Here is a 26,445-nt window from a genome sequence, read left to right on the forward strand (position 1 = left end):
GTCAGATCGTCACCTGTGACGAAATGTGGGTTCATCACTACACTCCAGAATCCAAACATGCCAGTGAGGAGTGGCAGAGAAAAGGGGAGGCAGTACCAGTGAAAGCCAAGACTACTGCGAGCTGGCAAGGTTCTTTCAACATTTCCCCACATCGTGTGCCACACACTGACAATGCACACAGTAGTCTTTTTCCCTTTCTCTGCCCCTCTGTTTTCCCACTCCCTTCCTCCGCCACAGCCTCCCAAAACTGCACCTGCCAGCCTTGTTGAGCTAGCACCTAGTCTCTACATGCCCATCAGGTAGCACTGCTCTCCTATTCCTCCCCCTTATTCACCTCACTCTGGAATGCTGCTTGCATTCAAAGTGACACCACGGCATTCTGGCCACTGCAGCCAGAGATAGCAGGCAAGTGTACACAAGGTGTGCTTGCTTGGGGACTGTGAGTTTATTTTCTTTGCTGAAGAAGGCTCTGGCTATGCTAAATGTGTAACAGTTTCTTCGTTGAGCCTGTCTTCAACTCAATGTCACGATGAGTAGCAGTGTATCCTTTTCATAATATTCTTGATATTCCTATCTGGACTTTCCATTGTTTGGGCATCATAGATAAGTAGATAGGGGAAAACCCCAGTCCAGCACACAGAGTTACTCTTCCAAGGAGTTTCAAAGCAGCACATACACCAGTTTTACTTATCAGCACTCACCAGTTTTAAATGCACAGACAGTGTGCACTGGCACATGTGCAAGTCTTACACCTACCACAACAGAACTCTGCTAAACCTACAGAAAAATGAGTCAGTAGAACAGTACTTACTGCTCTGTGCCTTAACCTAATGTCAGATTTTACACTGCAAAGACTAAGTGGCCTTATGGAAAGGTGTTTAACGTTGAATACTTAAGAGTAACATGCCATGATACTTTTAACGCAGCACACAATAAATAACACTATGTAACTGTTACACAAGTCATTAATACTGACAAGTGACAGAGATTAAAGCTATTGTAATGAAACAGTAATTCTGGGATGTAACTGTATCATCTCCTAGTAGTACAAGTTTAGGAAATTATTCTGTTCGTCAAAGGCAAGGGGATGGGGGAGTTGAAGGCAAGGAAGTCTCCTGTAAGAATTTTGCACGGGGCGCAATTTAATCATTGTTAACACTTTGCTTAAGAAACATGAAAGACAGTTGTAGACACAGAAGAGACCTGGAAATACTGCTATGTTTCAGATATATGATAGTAAGACAGATTTTGAAACTATCTTTTGAACTGCTAAACAGCTTTGAAACATGGTATAGTGAAGGTAGCAAAGAAACAAGGAGGTAAAGAGAGGAAGCCCAATAGTAATCCTTAAATAACACACAAAATACTGAATTTAACTGACAGGAACAGGAAATATAAAAATGCATTAAATTAAGCAGGCAAAAGAGAATACAGGCATTTCAAAAATAAGACTGAAAAAGTGCAAAATGGCTCAGCAGCTATGGCCAGAATCCAAATGCACAACTGTAGAGTGTGCGCAAGCATGGTGGGGAGGGGGGACGGCCATGTGCTTACAGTAGAACACATTTGGAGAGGAAAAGAAAAAGTTTTATGGATTGAGAGCTGAGGTAGAAAACCAGTACTAAGCAAAGAAGGTGAAGCTGAATGGTAGAAAGAATATATATAAAGTCTGTACAAGGGAAATAAGCCTGAAGGCTATAACATACAAAATGCAAGATGAAGTAAATGAAGGTGAGATAGGAGACACGACACAAAGACCTCTGTGAAAACAAAGGCCATGGAGCAAGTGACATTCCCTCAAAATTGAGATCCTTGTAAGAACCAGCCATAACAAAACTGTTTAACCTGATGTGCAAAGTATTTGAGACAACTGAAATACCCTCCAACTTCAAAAAGAATGTAATAATTCCAATTTCAAAAACAGGCAGATGCTGACAGGTGTGAGTGACACCAAACCATCTGTTTAAACAGTCATGATTTCAAATTATTTAAAGATATAAATTATTTAAAGAAGAACAGAAAGACTGGGGAAATATCAATTTGTGTTCTTAAGAAACGCAGGAACACAGGAGCCAATGCTGACACAACAACTTATCTTAGACACACACTGAAAAAAGTGAAACCTAAATTTGTAAATGTAGGCAACAGTGATTGGAATATACTCACTGAAACTCTACTTGTAAGTAGGATGAAACATGTGGAGTGGAGGGCTACTTGGAACATTTATTACTTATGAGTTAAAGGGCACGAAATGTAAACAGTATTTGAGAATGGAATTAGACAGGGTTGTAGCCTGTCCCCAATTTTATTTCCCCTGAACACAGAGCAAGAAGTACAGGAAACCAGGCAGAAATTTGAAAAAGGAATGAAAGTGCACAGACAAGAAATAGAAACTTAAGTTTGCCAGTTACATTGTAATTCTGTCAAAGATCTAAGGATCTTGGAATATCAGTTGAACAGAGCCTGTGGTGCCTTGAAAAAGATATCATAAGATGATCAGAAGGGGAAATGAAACAAGTTATGCTGAGAAAATTAAATTATAAAATGTGATACTAAAAGTAGATGAGTTCTGTTATGTAGAAGGCAAAACAACAGACAATGGCCACAGTAGAGAGGATACAAAATCAAGATTGACAACAGCAAGAAAAGTGTTTCTGAAAATGGAAAATTTGTTAACACTGAATATAAATTTAAATATTATGAAGTCTTTTCTGAAAGTATTTTTGCCTAGAGTGGAATTTACACCCCCCCCCCCCCCCCCCCCCACACACACACACAAGTTCAGGTGGGCAAAATTAATGGACAACTAATGAAAGAATATTGAATCAAACTGAGGAGAAAAGAAGTACATGAAACAACTCTACTAATAGAAAGGAATCCATCGATGGAACACATCCTGCACTACCAAGGAACTGGAAGTGGGGAAAGATGGAAGTATGGAGGTAAAAACTACAGCAGAAGTCCCAGGCTCAAGTACAGTATGCATAGTCAAAATGGATGAAGGCTTTAGTAATTATGAGATGAAAAGGGTTGCACAGGTTATGAATAATGTCAACAGCTGCATAAACCCAATCTTTGAACTCAACACAAAAAAAAAACTTTTATTTACATACTTGCTGTCATAACTGAATTTCTTTGAGATAATTATGAGCTAGGCTTCAAAACTCAGGTTATAATAGAATTATCATGATTCATGACAGATTATTTCACTGCTATAAAATATTTCCACAGGTGGACAGTGGAGGTCAAAATCATTTGTGTGATCAGATATAAGAAGCATTCACCAAAACTATGATACTATTATTTATGAGGGGATTTTCCACTCTGTACTGATTGTTGTCATATTTGGGAATACATTCCAAAGCCAATATCAGCAAGTCACTGGAAAGAGAAAGCAGCATCCAGCAAAATGAGCACTGGTTGGTAGACACAGGCACTGGTCATTCCTGCACAGTAATGTCCCAGAGTGTGAGAGGTGTCATAAACTAGTTAGGGCACACAGTTTTAATCTGCCAGGAAGTTTCATAGTTAGGCATTGGTATTTATCTTAAGCTAAGCAGCTCCCCTTTGTTTTATTCCACCCAAGTACTTAAAAAATGGCTCTGAGCACTATGCGACTTAACTTCTGAGGTCATCAGTCGCCTAGAACTTAGAACTAATTAAACCTAACCAACCTAAGGACATCACACACATCCATGCCAGAGGCAGGATTCGAACCTGCGACCGCAGCGGTCGCTCAGTTACAGACTGTAGCACCTAGAACCGCACTGCTCCTCTGGGCGGCGAGTACTTAACAGAGTGAAAGATTAATTCTCATATATATTAATGGCTGTGAAAATTACAGCACTCTCAAAGATTTGCCTGAATGAATGCATTATGAGCAATAAGATGACCAATTTGGTATTAAATTTTCAGTAGCAAAATCTCCTGCAACTCTTAAGGTCAATTTTAAATCTCTCTCTGCAGAAAATGGCATCAAATTAAGTTGAAATAAAGAAGAAAGTTTGTATGTTTCAAGGTGAAAGTCAACAAATGAATGGATTCGTACAGATTAGAACTGCCGTATTCCTGTCTACAGCAAACAGATACAACACTGCTCATAGTAATGCATTTGTGAAAGTGATGGAGGTTGGCTTTACAGAGCAACACTTCAGAATTGGACTACATACTACAATCAAACCAAATGATAGCTATAATTTAGACTGGATTCCAGTGACAAACAATAGCTTTATCCATAATGATAGCTCAACACTAGAGCAGTGCAAAATGCGTGGACCTGTACATTCACAGTTTGGCAACATCTATTGCAAGGTTGCCTAGTAGTACATATGTTAATGAGTCAGCTTTTGCTGTCCAGAACTCACAAATAGCTCACACAGTAATTTGGGAGGGGGGGGGGGAGAGAAGAGTCCAGTCACTGACGAACTGAGTGGCATAACATCCATGTTGCTGACGAGTTCTGCCTCGAGATGTCTTACGGTTGCATATGTCTCAGATGATATAGTTGTGATCCTAACCTAATGTGAGGGTACATATTTGCGTGTACAAATTAAGTTGCAAATGCAACACCCTATGACATCAGAGTAATGTATAATCAAATGTGGCTCTAAACAATTGGGTTTTGAGATATTTTGAGTAACTACTTGTAGCATAATTTGATATTTTATCAAGTTTGTTTGGATATTCTTTCTGGTGTCGTTGGGCATTGGAGACATGATGGTGCACAGTGAGGATAGCAGTGATACCACTGTACATATTTTGCAGTTCCTGGCAGCCATGTAACCATGATGATAATTTTGGATATTATATTCAGAGAAGATAATTAGGGAACATAAGGAGATAGCCACAGTACAAACAAGCCAACCCAACCACACCGACACACACATTGTGTATGGCCATCAGCAGCAGACACTGCTCAACCTCTTGCTGATGAGCAGGCAACCACAGCTGCAGCAGTTTTGTTGACATTTGTAGTTTTGTTGACATCTGCAGCCACCACATCAGTATGGGTCAGGGTTTTTGGACAGCACCCTCACCAGATTCCAGCCTTTGTCCACTGCCATCATGGTTGCCTCGTGTTCACGGCTAGCACCAATGAGTGACTCATGGCACATCACTGGAACCAGTTGCATTCCAGACAGGGCACAGGGAACCCTCCTCAGACCATGAGCCTAACATCTCACTCTTTGTCGAGCCTGGCTGCTCCAGGGGCCAAGCAGGCCTACTCATGACTACCTACTCTGGAGACAGAGACTTTGTCAGCACCAATGATGGGCTTGCTTCCTGCAGCCAGTGCCTCACTGCACTGAGCAGGCACTTTCTGCTGACAGCAGGGATGGAATACAGGTCTCCTCCCCCACTGCACTGAGCAGACACTGCTGACAGCAGGGATGGAATATGGGTCTCCTTCACCAGAGCCTACTGCTGCTGCTGACATTCAAACAGCGCACCTGAACTACACGAGGTGGCCGCCATCAGCAGGTCTGCTGTGCAAGTGCAGTACTACACCAGCGACACCTGCGTGGATATAGTTTTTATAAGACCACGCACCAGCCTTCAGGCCCTCAGTTGTTGAATGTGTGATATGTATAAACTACTTTCATTGTATTCTTTTCAATGTCACTCTGTGACCCAATAAATTGTATCTCACTTAAGGCAGTGTGTTTCGGTGTGTTCTTGGTTAGAACTGTTACCATGAAATACATCAATTAGAATAACTGTCATGTCATTCTGTATTTCTTCAGAATCTTCCAAAGATGATACCTATGAACAATACCATCAACAACAAATAATAAGAATGCAATTGAGCCTATCCACCTTTTTCTTTAGTGGTCAGAAAAGAAAACGAAATTCAGAACAAATGGCTGCACACATCAGGAAGCATGAAGCAATATTGGGCTAACAGAAAGGCACACAACATTAAAAATTTGTTGATTTAACAGACCTCAAAGTTGGGTGACACAGAAGAAAAAATGGCTGCACATTCAGATGGACAATATCAGCATTCATGTATGCAGAATATTAGAGTTGCAGGTTATTATAAAGATCACATTTTCATTTCTTTGCATCTACCTTCGCAGTGTTTTGACACACTTCTGAATCCTTCCTCCTCCCATTCTTTTTACAAGTATGTTGTTATGTGTACACAATTACAGATGCAGTTATGGGATATTCTCAAATGTTCTGGCTTTACATCAAGTGGAATACCTGGCTGGAAGTAGCTATGCCTAGAGGAATGATTCCACCAGGGAATGTCTTACCATCAATTCCAAAGTTGCTGCAACAGCTTGTAGGTTCACTTGCATTTCCTCAAGTGCACTGTTCTTTAATTGCAAAGAAATGACCTGTAACTTTTCTTGATGATAGTGTATTCCACACGATTAACCTCCTGTTGAGTTTCAAAGAGTTACCACAGTCAGCTATGAAATTAAATGTATGTATAACTAAAATGCTTAATATGACTAATGCTCCAGCAGCCCTGAGATTTATCAGTCAGCCATATGGTGACTATTCAATTCAAGTCACAACTGAATGAGAAAAAAAATTACACAATGAGTATTACTTTGTTGTAAGGCAAAACTAGAAAAAAAGACGGAGGGGGGAGTGCAGGCGGGGCAGACTCTACAGAATGTTTTCTATATCAATTCCACTAAATATTCTAAGCTTTCAACAAGTCACACAATCTGTGTACAGCATTAGGCTGCACAGTTCTGGCAGTTAGAAGACCACAGCCTTTCAGAAAGGCAACAATGCAAGCACGCCCAGTGAATTACTGTTACTTATCCCATACTTTCATCCGTTCCCATTTGTCTCTCTGCATCACATATCTGCTCCCATGACCTATTCAGAAATGAACCCTATTTCTATGACAGTTCTTGGTGCAGATACTAATTCAGCAAGCTTCCCAATAAGAAACATCAAAGCCAGAATTTTCCGATTCCTGTATTTTATATCGTGCAAAATGGATCCAAATGCTATATTACATATTGGGTGCAACCTTGAACATAGGTACATTCATGTGACAGGATGTGGCTAATACAAAAAGAAACAAATTATTTACATAATGGAAGACCAGTCCAAATAATTCCACACACTTAACTGCCTTGAGCTCTATACTGTGACTTATCGCACAGTGAATGGTAGTGTAATATTTATACTAATGATGGGAACTAAAAATTATTTTTGTTGTGTATTTGTTGTTCTATTCGTCACTGTGCCAACTGTTTACAGTAAGAATATCACTGTTCTAGCTTGAAAGTAATTGCAACTACAGAAAGAGAGATTAGATTATGGAAGTCAACGAATGCCACTGAGAATGAATATACCTGTATGGAATACTACGTAAAATTAAGGGAAGGTAATCATTCTCGTATAGATGTCACCTGAGATGCACAGGAACATGCAACAGAAAAGATTACTTGCATTAGCTTTTGAGCTCTTGCTCTGGCAAAAGTACGCACAGACACCCGAACTTACCTATTGTATGTTCTGACCTCTGAAATCCTTTGTCTTATTGTGCAGTCATGGAGTGATCTGTCAAAAGACCTTCCTCACAATGCCTTCTCTTCCCTTCGTGCAACCTCCTCTGCCTGTCCCCAACTCCACATTGACTGGAAACTGCTATCAATATGAACAACCAACAGTCTCTCTCTCTCTCTGTCTCTCTCTCCCCCCCCCCTCCTCCTCCTCCCGTGTGTGCGTGTGGCATGCGCGCGTCTGCTCTTTCATATGTATTCTTGCTACAGAAAGACCAAGAGCTCAAAAACTAGTGCACATGATCTTTTTTGTTGTAGGTTTCTGCGGACTAAACATTAGTCAGCAGTAGGTGTGTGGCTGCACTTCCTTAATTTTACATATTATTTCGCTGAGAACAAAATTAAACTAAGTATTAGATCTATAATTTTAATATATTGTCTTGCGAAGCATAACAGTTTCCAGCAACACAATATTATATAAAAAAATAATCCAAACAAACAAAGTATATAACTGGACACTGATGAAATATGCTACAAGTAATAAAGTTGTCTGCATACCCAGTTTAGGGTCACTGTTAGCAAACTGTCAATTTTCTTGTAATCATCACAGAGCACACAGTTAAGTCACCTTTACACGAATGACTTTCTTATCTCAACTGACTATTCAAGTCTATTGGGTCTACTGCAGTGTCCCTGGCATTCTGTTCACATACTGAGTCTTGTATGTTTTGAGTGGTCATTTTAGTTTTCACATCAGCCCCAAAACTCCCGGTGTTGAGAGAGCTGTCTGCTGTGCAGTTTGGCATCAGAATGGTTCAAGTGAGGTTATGAAGGACTATCCTTTTTTACAGAAAAATCAAAATATAGTAACAAAATGTAAGAACAAGCAATGACAACAGAGTTTACAGTATGGATGACCAATGTATAACTTACACTGGCAGTTCTTGTCAATGGTCATATGGTAAATTCTCTACACTCCTGCTAAGTGAAAGAATAGGGACAGCATCATCCAAACATTTCATTTCATAACATATGTATGTACATGTTCGAGAAAGTACATACTTGGAAACACATCAGACAATATGCAGAACACAGTAAATAGTGCCCTTTTGCTTTATCCTTTGCACCTTGTTTTCTCATTAAGTGTCAAATAAAGATTATTTTTCTCTTCCAACAAATCTGACTTTTTCACTGTGAAATAATTTTCATTAAAACATGTTTATCTGTTTACATTCTTGTTTTTGCATAGTATAGGTTTTTTCCCCCCTCTGTAAAACATACATACTATATGCTTTCAGACATTTCGTCTCTCTTGTAGGAGAACACTACTAGGAAAAAAATACCAGGACGCTATGCAACTTTCCAATGTGTCACGAAAACAAAGTAAACAACATAATAAAGATTATGATGACACAGAAGCGCAAAATCAATTTTATAATAGGAGCGAGCTTGACCAGAATAGGTTATAGCTTCTGTAATCAGCAGGGTGTCTGTGCATGTCCAGTGCACAGCACCTCTGAAATTTAGAGCCCCACACTCGACACTATCTACAGATCGCCATCAGAGAGACACTCGCAACGGGGTTGGTGGCTGATTTTATAAGCAGGCATGAAAGGTGCACATACTTCAAGTATGTCTAATTTGACCAGAAAGTCACTTGCATAAAAACCGGCTTTAGGCTGAACAACGGTTCATTCAAAGTGAACACCAACGTGGCAGTAAGGTACGAATTCTGTCAGTGGACTTCACTGCACTACTGGAGGGCACACTGCAGAAGACCCCTGCAAGTACTGCTTAGTTTTGGCAGTAAAATGTGTGAGATACCATTTGCTTATGTCAGACACAACTGATAAGCTCATTAAATTCCAATTTTGAGTAAATAATTACATATTCATGTCATTATGGTAATTGTAAATGGTCATTAGCAGGAAACATTAGGGTATGACATTATGCAGCCCATATCTATATAGAAGTAAACACACAAGTCAGCCCACCTGCTGCACACTCATGCACATATATAGTAGAATGGAATTAGTGTCCCTCAGAAATGCCCATGGACAAAACAGATGCTGAGCAATGCATTAAGTTGTAGCAAACATGCATTAGCAGCAGCAGCAGTAGTAGTAGTAGTAGTAGTAGTAAGAAAAAAAAAAAAAACAATCACAAACACGCACATACATACTAAACAGCTTAAAAGTCAATAAGCTAAACTGGTTGCTACTACTGACTGTTTTAAATTATGGTAATGACGTAAGTGTGTAAATATTTGTTCACAATAAGAGACTAATTCCGGCAATAAGAAATAAACAAATGCTACATATGAACAGGAAATATGTTTGGGTGATAAATAAAAGATATTTTAGATGGATAATTTCTTAAAAGTGTATACACACTAAACAGTTTTTACAAAACACACTTTAGAAAACCACTTTTATATTTTTGGATATTCACGAAACATACAGTAAAGATGTCGTAACAAACAAAGAGACCCCTTATAACTCAAAGCTTGTAACAGCTGGAAATACTATGTATTCAATCAACTGGATGCCTGTAAAACAACTGAAGTCTCTCTGTAATATCAAACAACAGTGCAGGGAAGGAGGAGGGGTGAGGGGGGAGGGGCAGAAGTGGAATGTCACACAAGCCACAAATTCAGGGAAGATTAAGCACCAATGGAAAAAACACATGCTATCTCCAGCATGAAAAATTGTAAAGAGTGGCTGAGCTGATAATTCAGCTTCAAGAAGCCAAAATACAGAAATAAAACAGATGGTGAAATTAGAGTAAATTGAGAAATGGTGAAGAAGAGCCTCATGATGATTACAGAGATAGGCGGAAATCTGAAGACTGAAAAACTGGAAGAAAAAAAATATGGCACAAAGAAATGACAGTACATAAAGACAAAAAAACTCCCACACGCAACTATAATTTAGAGGAGCGAATGAGTGTGTGTGTCTATATAAGCCAGCCAGTAACTGCAGTAATCAGAATCCCTCTTTTAAATTTATTTCATGTTTAGTATTGTAGTTTCAGGAACTTTTTTTCCTGGAAATACATAATGAACCACGAAGCACAGAAAAAATGATGAACACTGCTCAAGTTTCCTGCATCTGTCTGAAAAGTATATAAAACTATAATGAGAGATTTAGACTGACAATTAGTATCCTTCACATTTGTCTCTGGTCTTTATTATTATTTGTTCCATCTATACCTTGTTCATGGCCCTCTCTTAGGAAGAGCATTTTTATAGTCTACAAGTAATTACTAGTTTGAAATACATGACTAATGCTGATTAATCTGCAGGGTGAGTTTTCACATTTGGAAGAAGAAATCTTTTTGTATACAGTGTTGCCTTTAGATATGACGAGAGAAAGTTTGAAAACTGTCCTAAAAGTTTCCTTCACAAACATATTTGTAATTGTTTCTTTTCTGTACATACACATCTCCATAGTTTTGCACTTCTGGTTTTTCAGTTAACTTTTTAAAGACGTGTTCCAAGGATGAAACTTCCTGGCAGGTTAAAACTGTGTGCCCAACCGAGACTCGAACTCGGGACCTTTGCCTTTCGCGGGCAAGTGCTCTACCATCTGAGCTACCGAAGCACGACTCACGCCCGGTCCTCACAGCTTTACTTCTGCCAGTATCTCGTCTCCTACCTTCCAAACTTTACAGAAGCTCTCCTGCGAACCTTGCAGAACTAGCACTCCTGAAAGAAAGGATATTGTGGAGACATGGCTTAGCCACAGCCTGGGGGATGTTTCCAGAATGAGATTTACACTCTGCAGCAGAGTGTGCGCTGATATGAAACTTCCTGGCAGATTAGACGAGGTACTGGCAGAAGTAAAGCTGTGAGTACCGGGCGTGAGTCGTGCTTCGGTAGCTCAGATGGTAGAGCACTTGCCCGCGAAAGGCAAAGGTTCCGAGTTCGAGTCTCGGGCGGGCACACAGTTTTAATCTGCCAGGAAGTTTCATATCAGCGCACACTCCGCTGCAGAGTGAAAATCTCATTTGTGTTCCAAGGATCTTTATTTTCCTGTCAAGCCTGTTCTGTTTCTCTATAATTAATACAATCATTTATAAATACAAGGGCACTATGCTGGTCTGACAACTGCAATTCAGCGAGTGTGTGAGGATTTGTTGGGTAGTGTGAATGACAGGAGGAAGGGTTGGAGAAGGACAGCCTGAATACTTAAAGTCATTCGCAGTAAGTGCGTATGATAGGTATGGGGTACTTGTGAGCTCTTTCTGTGGCTGCAGGGGGGGGGGGGGGGGAGTTGTGTGCAGGGTTCAGTGGAGATGATTTGGAGGGGGAGACAGGATAGAAGAAGAGGGAAACTGCACAGAGGAGGGTGTAAGGGCAAGGGCTAGCAGAAATTGGCACCAGAATTACAGGACTGAAGAATAAGTTACTATCTCCTCTCACCTGTTCCACATCCACCCCTACCCCATAATCCTAAATTCCCTCATTTCAACTTCTGCCCACTTCTATCCACCCTTCCCAATGCAATAACGCATGTCACTGTATGCTGCTCACAATTCCCTCTGCCTGTGGCAACAATAGGCCACCTGTGTCATATCAATCCCATGTGCCTGCTGCCTTCCCCTCTCAGCTGTCTGCCAACATTCCTAGACTCTCCCTCTCACTGCCAACCACCTTCTTATCCTTGCCCACTCCAATCATCCTAGTCAAGCCGCAGTGTTATACAATGTAGCTGTGTCCGATTTGTTTATGTGTCGATCTAGGATTCAATGCCTGAAATGTTATGGCGGGTTTTTACCTTCGTTCATTCCATTATTTACATTTCATAAAGGAATTTCCATTACCTTATCGAAATACACAAATTTTGTTTTAAATTGTTTTAAGTTACCATTCCCTATCTGGATATGTCTAATTTTTAGTAAGCAACTCCACCCATCAACCACAAATTTTGGTATGCAAGACCTACCCAGGCAATCTCATTTGTTATTTCATTATCTATGTTTTTTATACCCGTGCCACTTAGAGGTTCTTCAGAAGTAGGCCAATGTATCCTGACACATCCTTCAGGAAATGGGGACACAGATAGCATTCAGTATTATTACAGATGCGACAAAATAGCCACTCCACAGCAGCTATACAACTGACGTTATAGGAGCAGTGCTGGTCAAGTACTGGAGTTCTAAGAGTCCTTGCAGTTCTGTGGTAGTGTCCCTTACTGTGCATGTAGGCACACTGTAATATCCAAACGGTGTTGCTTAACAGGGTAGGCACACTGTAATATCCAAACGGTGTTGCTTAACAGGAAATATGGCATTGGAACTGTTACTAAGACTTGTTTCTTAACAGCCACAAAAGGAAGGAGGGTAAATACAGTTTAGTGTCTGACTGACAATTCATTTGACACAAAACAATAGGTCAGATTGAAGGAGGATATCATAGGAAATCAGGGATGGTCATTTCACCAGCTGCCTGTATTTATTTAAATAAACCACAAAAAACCAATATCAGGGGGCCTAAACCAACATCTGAACCACATTCATGCCAAATCAAAGTCCAGGGTCTTAACCACTGCACTAACTGCCTCAATTAGCCAGTCATTGTGTGATTTTGCAAATTACTATTGGATTGATCTGAGTGTAATAACATAATGACAAACACTTTCTAAGAATGAGAACCAGAGCAATGGCATTCACAAGCAACTTCCAGGAGAGGTTTCAGAATGCAGCCGATAGCAGTGAGCTTCTCAAGTAGCAATGTGAAGCACAACACCTACTCACTCTGTGTTACATTTCTGATGGTGGCTCCATACATATAGGCTGATTGTGTTGTGTACCACAGAATCCATCATAGTGGTCACTGGATGAAGGTACAACATTGAAGGGGACACAAGCACACTGCTGTTGTATGAGAAGCTACAATTTAGTTGATTAACAGTGCACCTGCATCTCAAGATTAACTTACATGTTTTATATATAATTTATTTGCTCTTTCTGTTGCATTGCAACCACATTTTGTACAATAAAATAGTAATAAATACTACAGCAACAACATTTAACAATCAACAAAACAACGTCTAGCCAAACATTGAAAGCAAATGACTAAAACTGACACATAAGAAGAAGAGAAAGAAATATTTGCAACTGAAATACTGCATCAGATCAGCAGAACAAATGCATATGCTAAACTCAAAGTATATGAAGCCAAGTAGACAGCCACATAAGAATCTGGATATTGTAATAATGTTACACATTCTGTTTGCTTCTGTCACTACCACAAAAATAAATACATACTTACTAATCTTCTCAAAAAACTGGTAAGAGTTAAGACACTCACTGATAAGAATTTTCCATCATATTTTTCATTCTCACTTTGTGATCTGGACTAACAGACAATCCAACAGGAACAATGTGCAACAACGCATGATAAGCTATGTAACGGCACCATGTGAGAAATTACACAAAAACTATACAAATGTATGTAAATATATTTTGTTCACTTTATATATTGTCCCCACAGAGTATTCGAAAGCATTTCCTTTTTATCGGCATTCTTTCGCTGTTAGCTTCTCAATTAATTCCTGTAAAGGCGCTAATTCTTTTCGATCAATCAAATTGAATTCCTGAAAGAAAAGAGAAAGGAGATGTTAAAATCATGAACAAAATTTTAAATACTGTGCATTAAATAATTTAATTCACACACCTGAACAAAAAAGATGAAGTGTTTAAATGATGTATTGAGATGAGCCTCTTCGCCCAGCTGGACAACTTCAGAGAAATGCTGGTGATAAATATGTGCATACACTCTGAAAAGTCTCTTCAGTATCGTCTTTGCAATGGAGAGGAAATTTTTGGGAAATGGTACTCCTGCAAAATTCAAGAGTCCACTAGAATAACCAACTAACAACACTTAATGCTAAGAGAGTTAGAGGTACTGTTCTACAGTTACTGATTACCAATTTTTGAAGGAAATAATGTTTCATCATCTAACTGATCTTGCACCCATGTCATTAAATAATCTATGTATTTAGGGGCAGAACATTTTATAGGTTTCTTTACAGTATGTCCATCTGCCCAATGGTATTCATACTTTGGTCCTGCTGACATTATAGGACAACTGTCTTCAGTGCAAAATTCTGTTATTGTTCCATATAACATATTGATCTGATTAAAGAAGTCCACAGCTGAAAAAAGAAAAGAACAGTAACCACTAATGACAAGTGACTACCACAAAAAAAAATTTTTAACAACAAAAGTAATCTATTATTGATTATATAATGTAAATGTATAGGTAAAAAATCTACTCACCAAGCAGCAGCAGCAGCAGCAGGGGAACACACACACAAAAGGATTTAACTTTTACAAGCTTTCGGAGCCAGTGGTTTAAGAAGAAAGAAGAGGGGTGAAGGAAAAGGACTGGAAAGGTTTAGGGGAAAGGGTACAGTTCAGAAAAGTCATCCAGAACCCCAGGTCAGGAGAAACTTACCGGATGGGATGAGAAGGAAAGACTGGTTGTTGGGGACTGCATTGGATGAGATTGGTCCCCAACAATCAGTCTTTCCTTCTTATCCCGTCCAATAAGTCTCCCCTCACCTGATGTTCTGGATGACTTCTTTGAACTGTCCCCCTTCCCTAAATCTCTCCAGTCCTATCCCTTCACCCCTCTTCCTTCCCCTTCAACTCTTCTATCAAAAGAGGGAGCCACTGGCTCCAAAAGCTTATAAAAGTTAAATCCTTTTGTGTGTGTGTGTGTGTGTGTGTGTGTGTGTGTGTGTGTGTGTGTGTTCCGTTGCCGCCACTTGGTGAGAAGATTTTCCATCCATTCATTTACATTAAAAAAATTTGTTTCTTATTCTAACAATATTTCATAAACAATGTCTCGAACAAGTATTTATAAAATGACCACCACATGTATAGATTACTGACTTGTGAGGTATATTTTTAAAATAAGGCCTGTCTTAAAGAGTGGGAACAACGAACATTGTCATTCATGTCTGCTCCCAACATGCTTTGTGCACATTTAGGTGCCATTTTCAGCCATACTGTCTGTCTGCGTTTCCAAGTACAGACGTTTATAATATTCAAGAAAACTGAATCACTTGCTAAATGTAAGATACCCTCTGTAACTCTATTCTTGAGTGCAAGAAACTCCACTGTGCAATAATAAAGAAGTGACTTGCCCTATTATCTTCCAGTCCCCTGATGGTGCAAGGCCACATTTCTGCCCAACATTAGGTCTAATCATGTCTTCTGAAAGAACAACTGGGTCACCCTTAAAGTTCAGACCTGGGGCACCCTGTGATTTTCTCTTGTTTTGGTACTTAAAGGAGTTCCTTGGTGGTCAATGATTTGACGACAACTAAGAAGTAGAAGCTGCAGTCATGGGTTGGTATCTTCAAAGGCAGTAGATTTCTGATATCCCAAAATACTTGTTACACAGTATAACAAATGTTTGAATGACAAAACAAATTCTGAAGAAAAGTGTATGAAAGTATGTAGAATGTGAACAAAAATATATTTTAATGATAATCACAGTATATTTCTTCCTGTTAAAAAACAGACTATTTCATTTTTACTTTCAACTGTCTCACAACAATCAGGTCAATCGGCTAGCAAATGAAGGTGGGCAAAAAGATTAACAGATTCAGAGCTAAGACCAATGTCCCTTAGCCTACATTCAAGTATGTTCAAAACAATAATACGGGCAGTTAAAGCCAAACCACACAACCTTCACTGATAATTGGTAACATCACATCTGCTCTTACCACCATCCTACCATTAAGTGTAACACATAATCTGATGAGTAAGATAATTGCAAACAAACTTTCTGATGACTGGGGCTACATGGAAGACCGACTAACATGAATCCTCTCCCTCTTGTGGAGAAACAGTACCGACAGGTCCATTCAAGCGCCTGCCTTGGTCCCAATTCTAAACTTTCACTGGCCAATATCTTTCTCTTACATTCCTAAACAATATGTGGCTCTAATAACAGACATAAGTGAAATTACATGGTAAAAAATGGCTCACCTATAATCTCATGTTTGTCACTTGCAAGAAGTAGAAACCCACAACCGAGTTTGTTATCTGTCATGAATTTCATTACAATTTCCACTCCGGAGAACAGACAACAACATACTGTAATGATTATAGCCCATGTCCTGCACATCACATCAAATCAGGTTTCTGAATAACAAAGACTTATTCACTAATTTCCAGGATACTGGAAAGTACATCAGCAACTGTATAGCTTACCAAATTATGCAAAAAACTATCGAAGTTGTGGTATTAATTTTCTTTACTGATGACTAGGTTCGAGCCTTAAATTCATCATCAAATCATCCATTAAGCTATGCAGTAGCATCCATTACGACAGTCACATGGCTGTTCATTTTAGTACATCATTGTAAAGTCGTGCAGGACTGAACTTCATTAACGTAAATGAAGTTCAGCCCTGCACTACTTTACAATGATGTGTTTAACTAAAATGAACAATCATGTGGCTGTCGTAATGGATGGTACTTCAACAGTTTTTTTGCACTTTATTGCATAATTTGGCAAAAATTATTCTGTAATTTAATGTTGGCAAAACTGATGTCTTATTTATTCCTCTCTATAGTATCTCAATTATGGTCCACTGTCTATTAAAATATTATGCCAGTATCTGAGCAATATTTTTTTTTAATGTGGCAGGGCTTCTTTAGTGCTGGAAATATTAGTTTTCTAATACCACTGAAATGTATCTTTCTTAAAGGGTAACTTTCATGCAACATTTTGAGTTAAGTTATTCAGCCAAAAACAGCTGTACAATCTTATTTTGCATTATTAAATAATATGGCAGTGCCTCAACTCACAATTCTACGAACACTACAATCTCTTTTGCAGATAACATACACTTGAAACATCATCAAAGCATTGTTTTATCTGGCCCCGACTGACTAATGTTCATGTGATACTTTTCATTACACAGAAAGAGTCTCTTCTAATTTGTCTCCTAGGGTGATAGATTTCTTAACGACTTGGGGGGAATCAGGCTGGTTATACGATTTGCAATATTCTGAAAACCCACCTGTCTTCAACAATAATCAATTTAATAAAAGCTTATCAAGCTGGCATTGCTAAGTTTCAACTGAACACACATACATTTCTTAGGCTGCATGCTCCTGAATTAATGAACTCCAACTTATCTATCCCTACACTGAGTGGCAGTAAAATCCCAAGTGTACACTCTGATCAAAGGTGTTGTAAGAGAACAGGTTTTTTAATGTCTCTGCAATGACACTAGCTACAGTTTACACAAACATGCACCACTTTTGAAAAATCACTCCTCCTGTTTCTTTACAATGAGGTACTCATCCAAGGACTAGCGCCATGATTGTTGCACTCCCTGAAAGATCAATCAAACAATTGCAAGCATTTATTTTTATCATCCCCCCCCCCTACACCCAATGTTAAAACAATGATCAGATGAAACCTACACAATTCAGCCAAAGAGCTCTACATACTGACATAATTCTAATGTAACTGATGTGTGCAACATGCCTTGGACAATAATCTGTATTTTCCCTTCAACATACATTCACTTCTGAAGCATTTTGCTCTCCATGAGGAGGGGGAGGATGGGAGGAGAGAACAGTGTTTTACACAGTACTGCACTTTCCTACGAATCTATGAGAGTTTGAATACTCAATATTTATCAGCAACAAATGATACTCCACTAAAATTTCTATGGCTATCACTGAAATATTTAGTGTTTAAAACTTTAGTTTTGACCAGCTCCCAAACTCACAAACCTTCAAGGTGTTAGAAATTCAAAGCCAATCATTCCTTCCTGAACTCTATCAAATGCTCATCAAATATTGCTATATAAAAATGATGCAAATTTCTTATCCTTGTAGTCACAACTTAATACTCTCACTGTTAGGATTCAAGAATAGCTCATCAGTTTACGAGGCAGTTTACTCCTATCCAGGAGTTCCAAATGCTTTTGTATGAGTAAATCATGGAATAATACTAAATAATTATATTACATCACGTTACATTACAGAGCTAGAGAAAAACCATACAGTCAGTTTAGCCCACTTACATGGACAGAAAACAGTCATCACTATCTGACATTAAATGGAAATGCAGTATTTAATTCCACAAAGTTTTGCAGTTTTAGATTTTTCAGCAAAAAAGTCTAGTTCTTAAATGATTTAATACTGTGTCAGAAAATCTGTTTTATATTTATGTTTTAGTCCTAAATCCACCACAATTTTTTTTAGACCAGCAATGACAGGCCAATTTCACCTCTCATGTTTTTCTATAGAAATGAAACTGATAGTCTTAAATCTTTACTGCTGCTATTTGGAAGGAAATATAATCAAAGTGAAAATTCAGAAGCCTTACTTTGCATAATAAGCTCACCAGACAAAGTTGTCTTCCATCTATGGCTCATGATAACAGGTGCATTTAAGTGTAACATGGACTGGACAAAATTCTGTATGTATGAAATGTTAACAACCAGTCAATGTTGTTGCATTAACTTCCATATCAACCATACTGACTGAATGCTTTTCCCAATATTTGGAGCATTATTCTAGGCTATGTAGTATTTCCCCCCCCCCCCCAATATAGATCAAATCTGAAGACTCTGCAGGTCATTCTAGATGTTTTAAATGTCCTTAATATTTCTCATGCCAAGCAATCAATCTGAATGTAGTGGGCACATGAAATGCAATCTTTGACTGCAAGGCTGGTGAACAACTGCTCTTGCACGAAAAACGCCACACTACAAAACTCAGTAGCAAAAAAATTTAAGACATACGTATTTCATTATCTTACATATTGCAAGACCATACATGGAAAGAAGCCGCATTCCATACCAACTATGCCACCATTACAGTTATGTATTTCATGTAGGATGGCTAGATACAACATTAATGGTGCATGAAGTCCAATAACAATGATTACTGAAGTCCAAAGTAATTACATCAATAAGTTGTATTTAATTATTCTACTCAAACAGAAAATCTGGCAGAACTGCATTTCTTGTGTCTTCAGAAAGTGCAAAATACAACAATGAATGCAGGAATAGTAACACACAAATCAACAAATGAAACAGCTTGCACTTAGTGTTAACAGCCAATTTTAAGAAGAATAGTGGTTTGATTATTAATGGCGAACAATACGGCAGTCAAACAGAAGAAACAAATCTCTCAAAATCTTCGATAGATATTTTAGGTATTCTGCTTCTTTGAAAATGCAAATGATCACCAGGAACTAACCAAGTCAATTGTTGTGATTTCCTTTTCTGCTGGAAAGGAATCTAAATATTCAGTACCATACATAAATCATAGGATATTCATTTTTTTTTATGTTTATGATGTGTCAACTATTCTCTCCCACTGCAAATATCATCTATATGTTGATAACCTTCAGTTATATACTGACGAGCCAAAACATTATGACCACCTGCTTAATAGCTTGTTCATTCATCTTTTGAATGCAATACAGCACCAATTTTGTGTACCACTGATTCTACAATTTGTTGGTAGGTTTGTGGAGGTATGTGGCATAAGATGTCTACACACAAGTTGTGTAATTCCCATAAATAACAGGCCGCTGATTTGTGTAGGTGGCAATAGCACATCAGATTTACGTCAGGCGAATTTCGTGGCCAAGACAACATGATTTCACTATCTCATGATATCTCTAAGATTTCCCAATTTGCAGCGCATATCTTCGCTAGGATGATGCCTATCCATCTCTGCTCCATTTACCTACTTTCCTTACTGCTTCACATGGCCGAATGCCACCAAGGAACATAATGATGAGGTGAACAGTGGTCATAAGGTTTTGGCTGTTCAGTGCACTAAGTGCAAGTAAAAACAGACTTTTACACTGCCATCCAGCATGTAAATGCTCATTTACTTGTCTTGTCTGAGTGTGTGCAGTCACCATAAAAGACATTACCAAGCAGTTCAGGGAAAATCTTCCATCCTTAATCCTAAACAGCACACAAATAACAGTTTCCTCTTCTGCAAAGAACTTGAGGTTAATTCTGAACTATCACTTAGACTCCCCCATACTTGACTATGGTGATGCCATTCTCCGATAACTTTGACAAAAGCTCACAAAGACCAGAACTGGCAATCAATTCCTGTATGCAATACATTTGTGAAGTACACTATTTCACATTTAATAAAATATTCCCGACAATTATGCAGTGGTCAAACATATTTCACTCTAAAACCTGATGTTTTGGCCCCATCTGCAGAGCACATTTTCGAGGGGGATCGTAGTTTTGTTGAACGCCTGATTCACACCCTGGCTCACTACTGACTACAGCAAAATTCCACTTCCACTAGCTCCCGTGCAGTGGCGTGATGTCACATATTTTGAATAGGAGTGCACAATTGGCCGTTACTGACTGTCGTTGTCCGCTGTTACTACCATCCCATGGTGGAAGACTGGTACACATCTTTTTTAGCACCGGAATCCAAATTTCAATGAATTTCACACCCTCCCCCTTCCTACTGAAATTCCTGGGGTGTTTCACAATCTCTATGACCTCTCTATATAGTCTTTCGTGGTATCCACTTGTGACTGCTGGTACTTGAGTACTATCAAAATAAATGTGGTGGTCTCCTGGCAATAAAGACGTACCACAACAGCTGATCTGTCAATCTCCCCTCTTCTGCAATTACCCTTGTGCTCTCAAGAGTTTTTTTTTTTTTTTTTTATTTTTCTTCTTGACGACTCGAAGAGACCAAGAGTAACTGCAGAAGAGGGGAGATTGACAGATGAGCTGTTGTGGAACATTCATAATAGCCAGGAGACCACCACATTCATTTTGATAATACTCAAGTACTGCTAGCCACAAGCGGATACCACAAAACTATATAGAGGGGCCATAGAGATTGTGAAACATCCCAGGAAAATCAACAGGAAGGAGGAGGGAGTGAAATTTAATGAAATTTGGATTCTGGTGCTAAAAAAGATGAGTACCAGTCTTCCACCATAGGATGACAGTAACAGCAAATGACAGCAGTTGATAATGTCAAACTGTGTTCACCTATTCAAAACATGTGACATCACGCCACTGCACAGGAGCTTGTGGAAATGGAATTTTGCTGTAGCCAGTAGAGCGCCAGGGTGTGAATAGGACGTTCAACAAAGCTACAATCCCCCTTGAAAATGTGCTCTGCAGATGGTGACAAAATATAGGGCTTTAGAATGAAATTTCGTGGACCACAGCGTAATAGTACAGAATATTTTATTAACTGTGACAATTCTGGCCATGAAACTTTACACATTTTGACCATATCATTCCTGACTACGAACAGTTATCATAGCTGTGTGCCAATAAGTGTAGACCATCATACTATATGCTTCCTCTATTGTCTTCTCATTCACTGCACTCCCTCTCATTTATCTTCAAGTCTTAAGTTACTATCTTAACAGTACAGCAGAAATACTCTTCCTCAAAAACTTAAAATCCCCTCTGTACCATCACACAACACTGCCATGTTCTCTAAATCATTTTCTGTAGGCCCTTTGCCTATTGGGACCCTCACCTTCCTCAGAGGATCAGACAAATCAAATTCCTTCCAAACTTCAAAAGGCAGTTCAAACAGCCATTTCTCCCTTATACTAAGCCTGCTACTCATTCTCTTCAATCTCCTTCCACCATATTAATAGAGTTCTTCATTTAAATTCTGTTCTTTCATAACAGCAACTGCCACAGTCATTTCAATCTCCTCCTTTTTTTATCTCTTCTACTTCTATAATACTAATCACATATTCAAATGTGCTAAACTAATCCACATCATTCTTAATGCCCTTTGCTGTTATTAATTAATGTCAACTATTCTTTTCATTTTTAGTATTAATGTCTATTATTAGTGTTGTTGTTAATTTTTTTTTGTTTTTTAATTTTTTGGTAGATGTTGTTCCTGATCACATGTCAGGCTAAATAAGCAATAAATAAATAAGTAAACAAAAATAATAAAAATGAGAATTGAGACAAAAAATATTTTGATGAAGGTCACACAGGGCTACTTAAGGCCCAATCTACGCAAACAGCCACTTTAATCACCAAGCTGATAGGAGCACCTGATGTGCTCCCAATGTGAAATTTATACTCAAGATTTGCCACAATTAACAGTAGAAACAAAATTTCCTGTCATTACATTTAGATTTATTTTTAAAGAATAGCAACTAATGGAGGAATGGAAAGAGGGGGGAGGCACCAAATTATATGTTTTTTACGTGAAAAAATGTTCTTGAACTAGCCCTGATGACCCAAGTGATTTACCTCTTGCATATATCTTAGGTATTCAGTGGCACTTTATTATCCAAGAGTATCAATTAAGAAGTAAATAAATGAGCACAAATTCAGAGATGCTATAGGCTAATAGAAACAGTGAGTAGCTTTGTGGTGCATTTTTTTTGTTTTGATGGGTTATTTCGGTCTATAGAACACATCCACTCGAGAGTCAGATTAGTAAAAATAAGGAACAATAGCTATACTATCATTTTAATGAATAGTTCTGAAGGATGGAGATGATAAATGTAAGAGCACAAATTTATTCTGATAAACTAAGACATCAATCTATTCAGAAGAGTTTCTAACAACAGATTTTATAAAAAGACATTCCTTCTAAAATAATTAAGTATCTTAAAGTTTCATATTAGTTGCATATAGTTTCTATGACCCCTCAGAAGCCTTATTTTCTGTCATTGTGGTGTGGTGCAGTGAAGAACTTACATTGGACAGCGACCAATTCAGTGCTGTTACATTGCCAAAGCAATTTGTAAATCATACTGTTGACACACGAATGCCAGTTCGTTGAATTTAATATTATGTGAGGAGGGGAAAAGAAAGAGAATGGAAATAGAACTTCAGTGTTTTCTCCAACCGACAAATTTTTAGCATGACAATTGCAGTTTCTGTCTTTTGAAGTTTATAGATACTTCAGTTGATTCATCATTAGGGAGCTTAACATTACTCAACAGGAGTTGACATCATAAATTTTCATATGTAGAGAACACTAAATAATTCAGGTCTAAATTTAGCTTATACTAAAATGTAGACTTTCACGGCCGGAAATATCATGTCCATTATAATTATCCGGGCTGTTATGCCGAGGTCGGTTGATGAATTTTGTCTCAATTCCCAACGTTTCGTCTCCGACTGCAGGAGACATCTTCAAGGGGGTCCGTAAGTCGATGGAAGCTCCAACACACCCACTGGCTCACTACTGACAGCCCGGATAATTATAATGGACTAAATTTAGCTTATCACACATTCCTTGTTCATACAGCTTCTACAACGTCAAAAGACAAACACAATGTGAAGTAGTACAGATCTCAATACTGATCTTATTAATGTTTAAAAAATCATGTATGTTTAGATAACATCTAATAATAATTATGACATGATAGCATTCCTGTCACTGCATATTTATATCAAAAGCACACCACATCAGTTATGGTTCTATGAAGTAGGCCTATGTTTTTAATACCAGAATATACGCTACAGTAATGCCAGCAAAACCTACATATTTTGGTGGTGTTACATCTCTAGACTTATTCTGGATTTCAAAAGAGTTGCTAAAAGTTTACATTATCAATGACAGTGGTAAGTTACTCCAAATTTGTTATGCATAGTACAAAAGTGGACGTTCATGTACAAGTTAAATAAGCTGAGGTTATTATCTCTGCTAAGTGCCATCTGTCACACCTTAGCATGAACTGAAATGCCTGTATTACGACAGATCAAATTACTCTCATAGCAAAGAATGCAACTGCAGTATTGGTTTAGTAAGATGATTCTGGAGGGATGGGTTTTAGCATTTGTATGAAAGATAGCAAACAAGACATTTACTAATTCACAGTTTGGTGCTTTCATCTGACTAGGCTTGGTATCACATCATAATTACTGGAGGTAGGGCCTCTGTGTATGTGCAACAAACTAGTGATAAAGTTAGAGAAAGGCATAATACATTACAGGCAGTGAGTTCATCAAAGGTCAACTCTTTGGTGTTCATGCATGCAAGATAAGGTACATATGCAATCCTAAAATACTGTCAGGGTGTACATACAGTAAACCTAAGAGGAGAGTCACCATTACACATGTCAACACATGTAGTAACAGTATCTTACTTAAGACAGTAAACAACAAATTCAAAATCTGATATATTACAGGTGTTATCTACAACCAAAAGGTCAAAAACTAGTTATTTGTATACCTGCTATTAGCTCAGGAAAAAGAGGCAAGCACTATCTAACTAAGTACAATACCTTTTCACAAAAGCTGGCAATCATCGATTAGCAAACTACGAACGTTGAACATGCTGCACACTTGTATGGGGACGTCACTATCTGAATCAAGAAACATTTTCACTTTCACCGCACTGGGAAGCTTCGGTCTTGTTGCAATCTCTTACAAACAACGGCTACCCAATGCGCATTTTCATGCTTTACAAATGAGACCTCCGTAACTTCTTGCATGTGGAACAATGCTGAAGTGTCAGAAATTTGTTACAAATTTTAAACTTACTGTTAACTGCGACCCACTCATTTAAATCTTCTCCTTCAGGCAACATCACTGCGAGCCGCAGATTACCGGAACCCAATGTTGCAGCAGCATGTTTCATTAAGTCATACTGGTGCGTCCCTTCAGGTATGTTCTTCTTCGGTTTAAAAGTTTTTGATGACCGACTGCCACTAAAATTAAACATTGAATAACAAAATGTGTAACATCAAAATCAATAAATTAAGTTCCAATGCTTATATCACGTTACTATAACGGCTTCACTTAGTCATACTACATCATTTGACATCAACCAACAACGTATCTAATACTACATCAATCGCAACAAGTGACAAGGGCAACACAGCATGAATAGTTACTTCACAGAGAGGAAGTTAAGTACACTTACAACAAGAAGCTCATTCTGAAGTGTCCCAGTTACTTTGGCAGAAAAAAGTGCAAATGGTAATCTGCTAGTGCATATTGCAGATGTTCAGTATGCAGCCTCTCTTGCGATTCTTCCTGGGACGTTACTTTTCAGATGCCGTTAACCACAACCATTAGTTGTCTGCGGCTGTCACGAATATCTATGCACTGGTTTGTTTTACAAATGGCCGCTACGAAACAAAAGGATTAATTATGCAAAGCTTGTTTAGTTCGCTGCTTATTACTGAGGTATGGTGTGCAAATTTCTCCAAAAAGCAAAATATGTACACGATCTACAGCGAATATGTAACAGGAGCGCACGCGATCGGGAATGGTGTATTTCTCTTTTCCCAATGCTCTCCTAAAAAAAAGAGCTTCAGTTGAGTTCTTAAAACAGCGAGTATATCTACCTTAAACTAGCTACGAAAATATTGCGCCTAGATCATAAAACTAGACACAGAACTTTAGTTATTGATGACTGTCTATAACCGTTTGACAGCTATTACACATACAACATCTATGCTACTGTCGCTCATGTTATCGATAGCATTTCCATCTCCCGACTTTTTATTGGACGAAAGAAAAAAATTTTGTCCTGCCCAACAATAGTAATCCTTAGGTAAGGGACATAAAAAGCAGATATGATTGGCAGCATTTAATAGACCCTAATTATGCAGTTAAAATAATGATATTACCATGAGTCTAAACTGATATTATTTAGGAAGATAAGACAACAAACTTGCAAACGTGAGTGATATCTTAGTACTTTCACCATAACAATACACAATTTAGTTTCTGTTCGCAAATGATTGTTTTGCAGCAAATACCGTGAATATTCCCTGGCTGGGTCAGACTCGGGCATGAGACTTTAATATATCTGTGGACTATTGGATTAGCTTTTTAATAATCTGTATCCAGTGCTATCTTCGATTATTTTATCTATTTACTTATCCCTTACCCCTGGACTGTAGGTGACAGTATTGGGTGTGCAAGCAGACAGACCAAGACAGTCGTAAAATCTGAGTTTGGCTGCATTTATCGTTTTAC

At 38.4% G+C, this 26,445-nt stretch overlaps 1 protein-coding gene across 4 annotated transcripts in view; it reads right to left on the reverse strand.

Annotated features, from left to right (window-relative positions):
* Positions 1-25,959, reverse strand: part of LOC126254796 (MOB kinase activator 1B) — a 69,650-nt gene extending 43,691 nt beyond the window's left edge. Inside the window, exons 1-6 of one of the 4 annotated variants that reach the window (XR_007546445.1) lie at positions 25,809-25,959; positions 25,382-25,589; positions 25,000-25,166; positions 14,408-14,635; positions 14,155-14,318; positions 13,789-14,074 (exon numbers count right to left, since the gene is read on the reverse strand). Coding sequence is in view for 3 of the 4 variants with exons in the window: in XM_049955340.1 (XP_049811297.1) it covers positions 13,994-14,074; positions 14,155-14,318; positions 14,408-14,635; positions 25,000-25,166; positions 25,382-25,395 (654 nt within the window). In the remaining variant the exon portion in view is untranslated. The other 3 variants (XM_049955340.1, XM_049955342.1, XM_049955341.1) reach the window with 3 other exon arrangements.
* Between the last annotated feature and the right edge of the window lie 486 nt (positions 25,960-26,445).

This window comes from Schistocerca nitens, chromosome 1 (assembly GCF_023898315.1).
Source record: "Schistocerca nitens isolate TAMUIC-IGC-003100 chromosome 1, iqSchNite1.1, whole genome shotgun sequence".
In the NCBI taxonomy this organism is placed as follows: Eukaryota; Metazoa; Arthropoda; class Insecta; order Orthoptera; family Acrididae; genus Schistocerca; species Schistocerca nitens.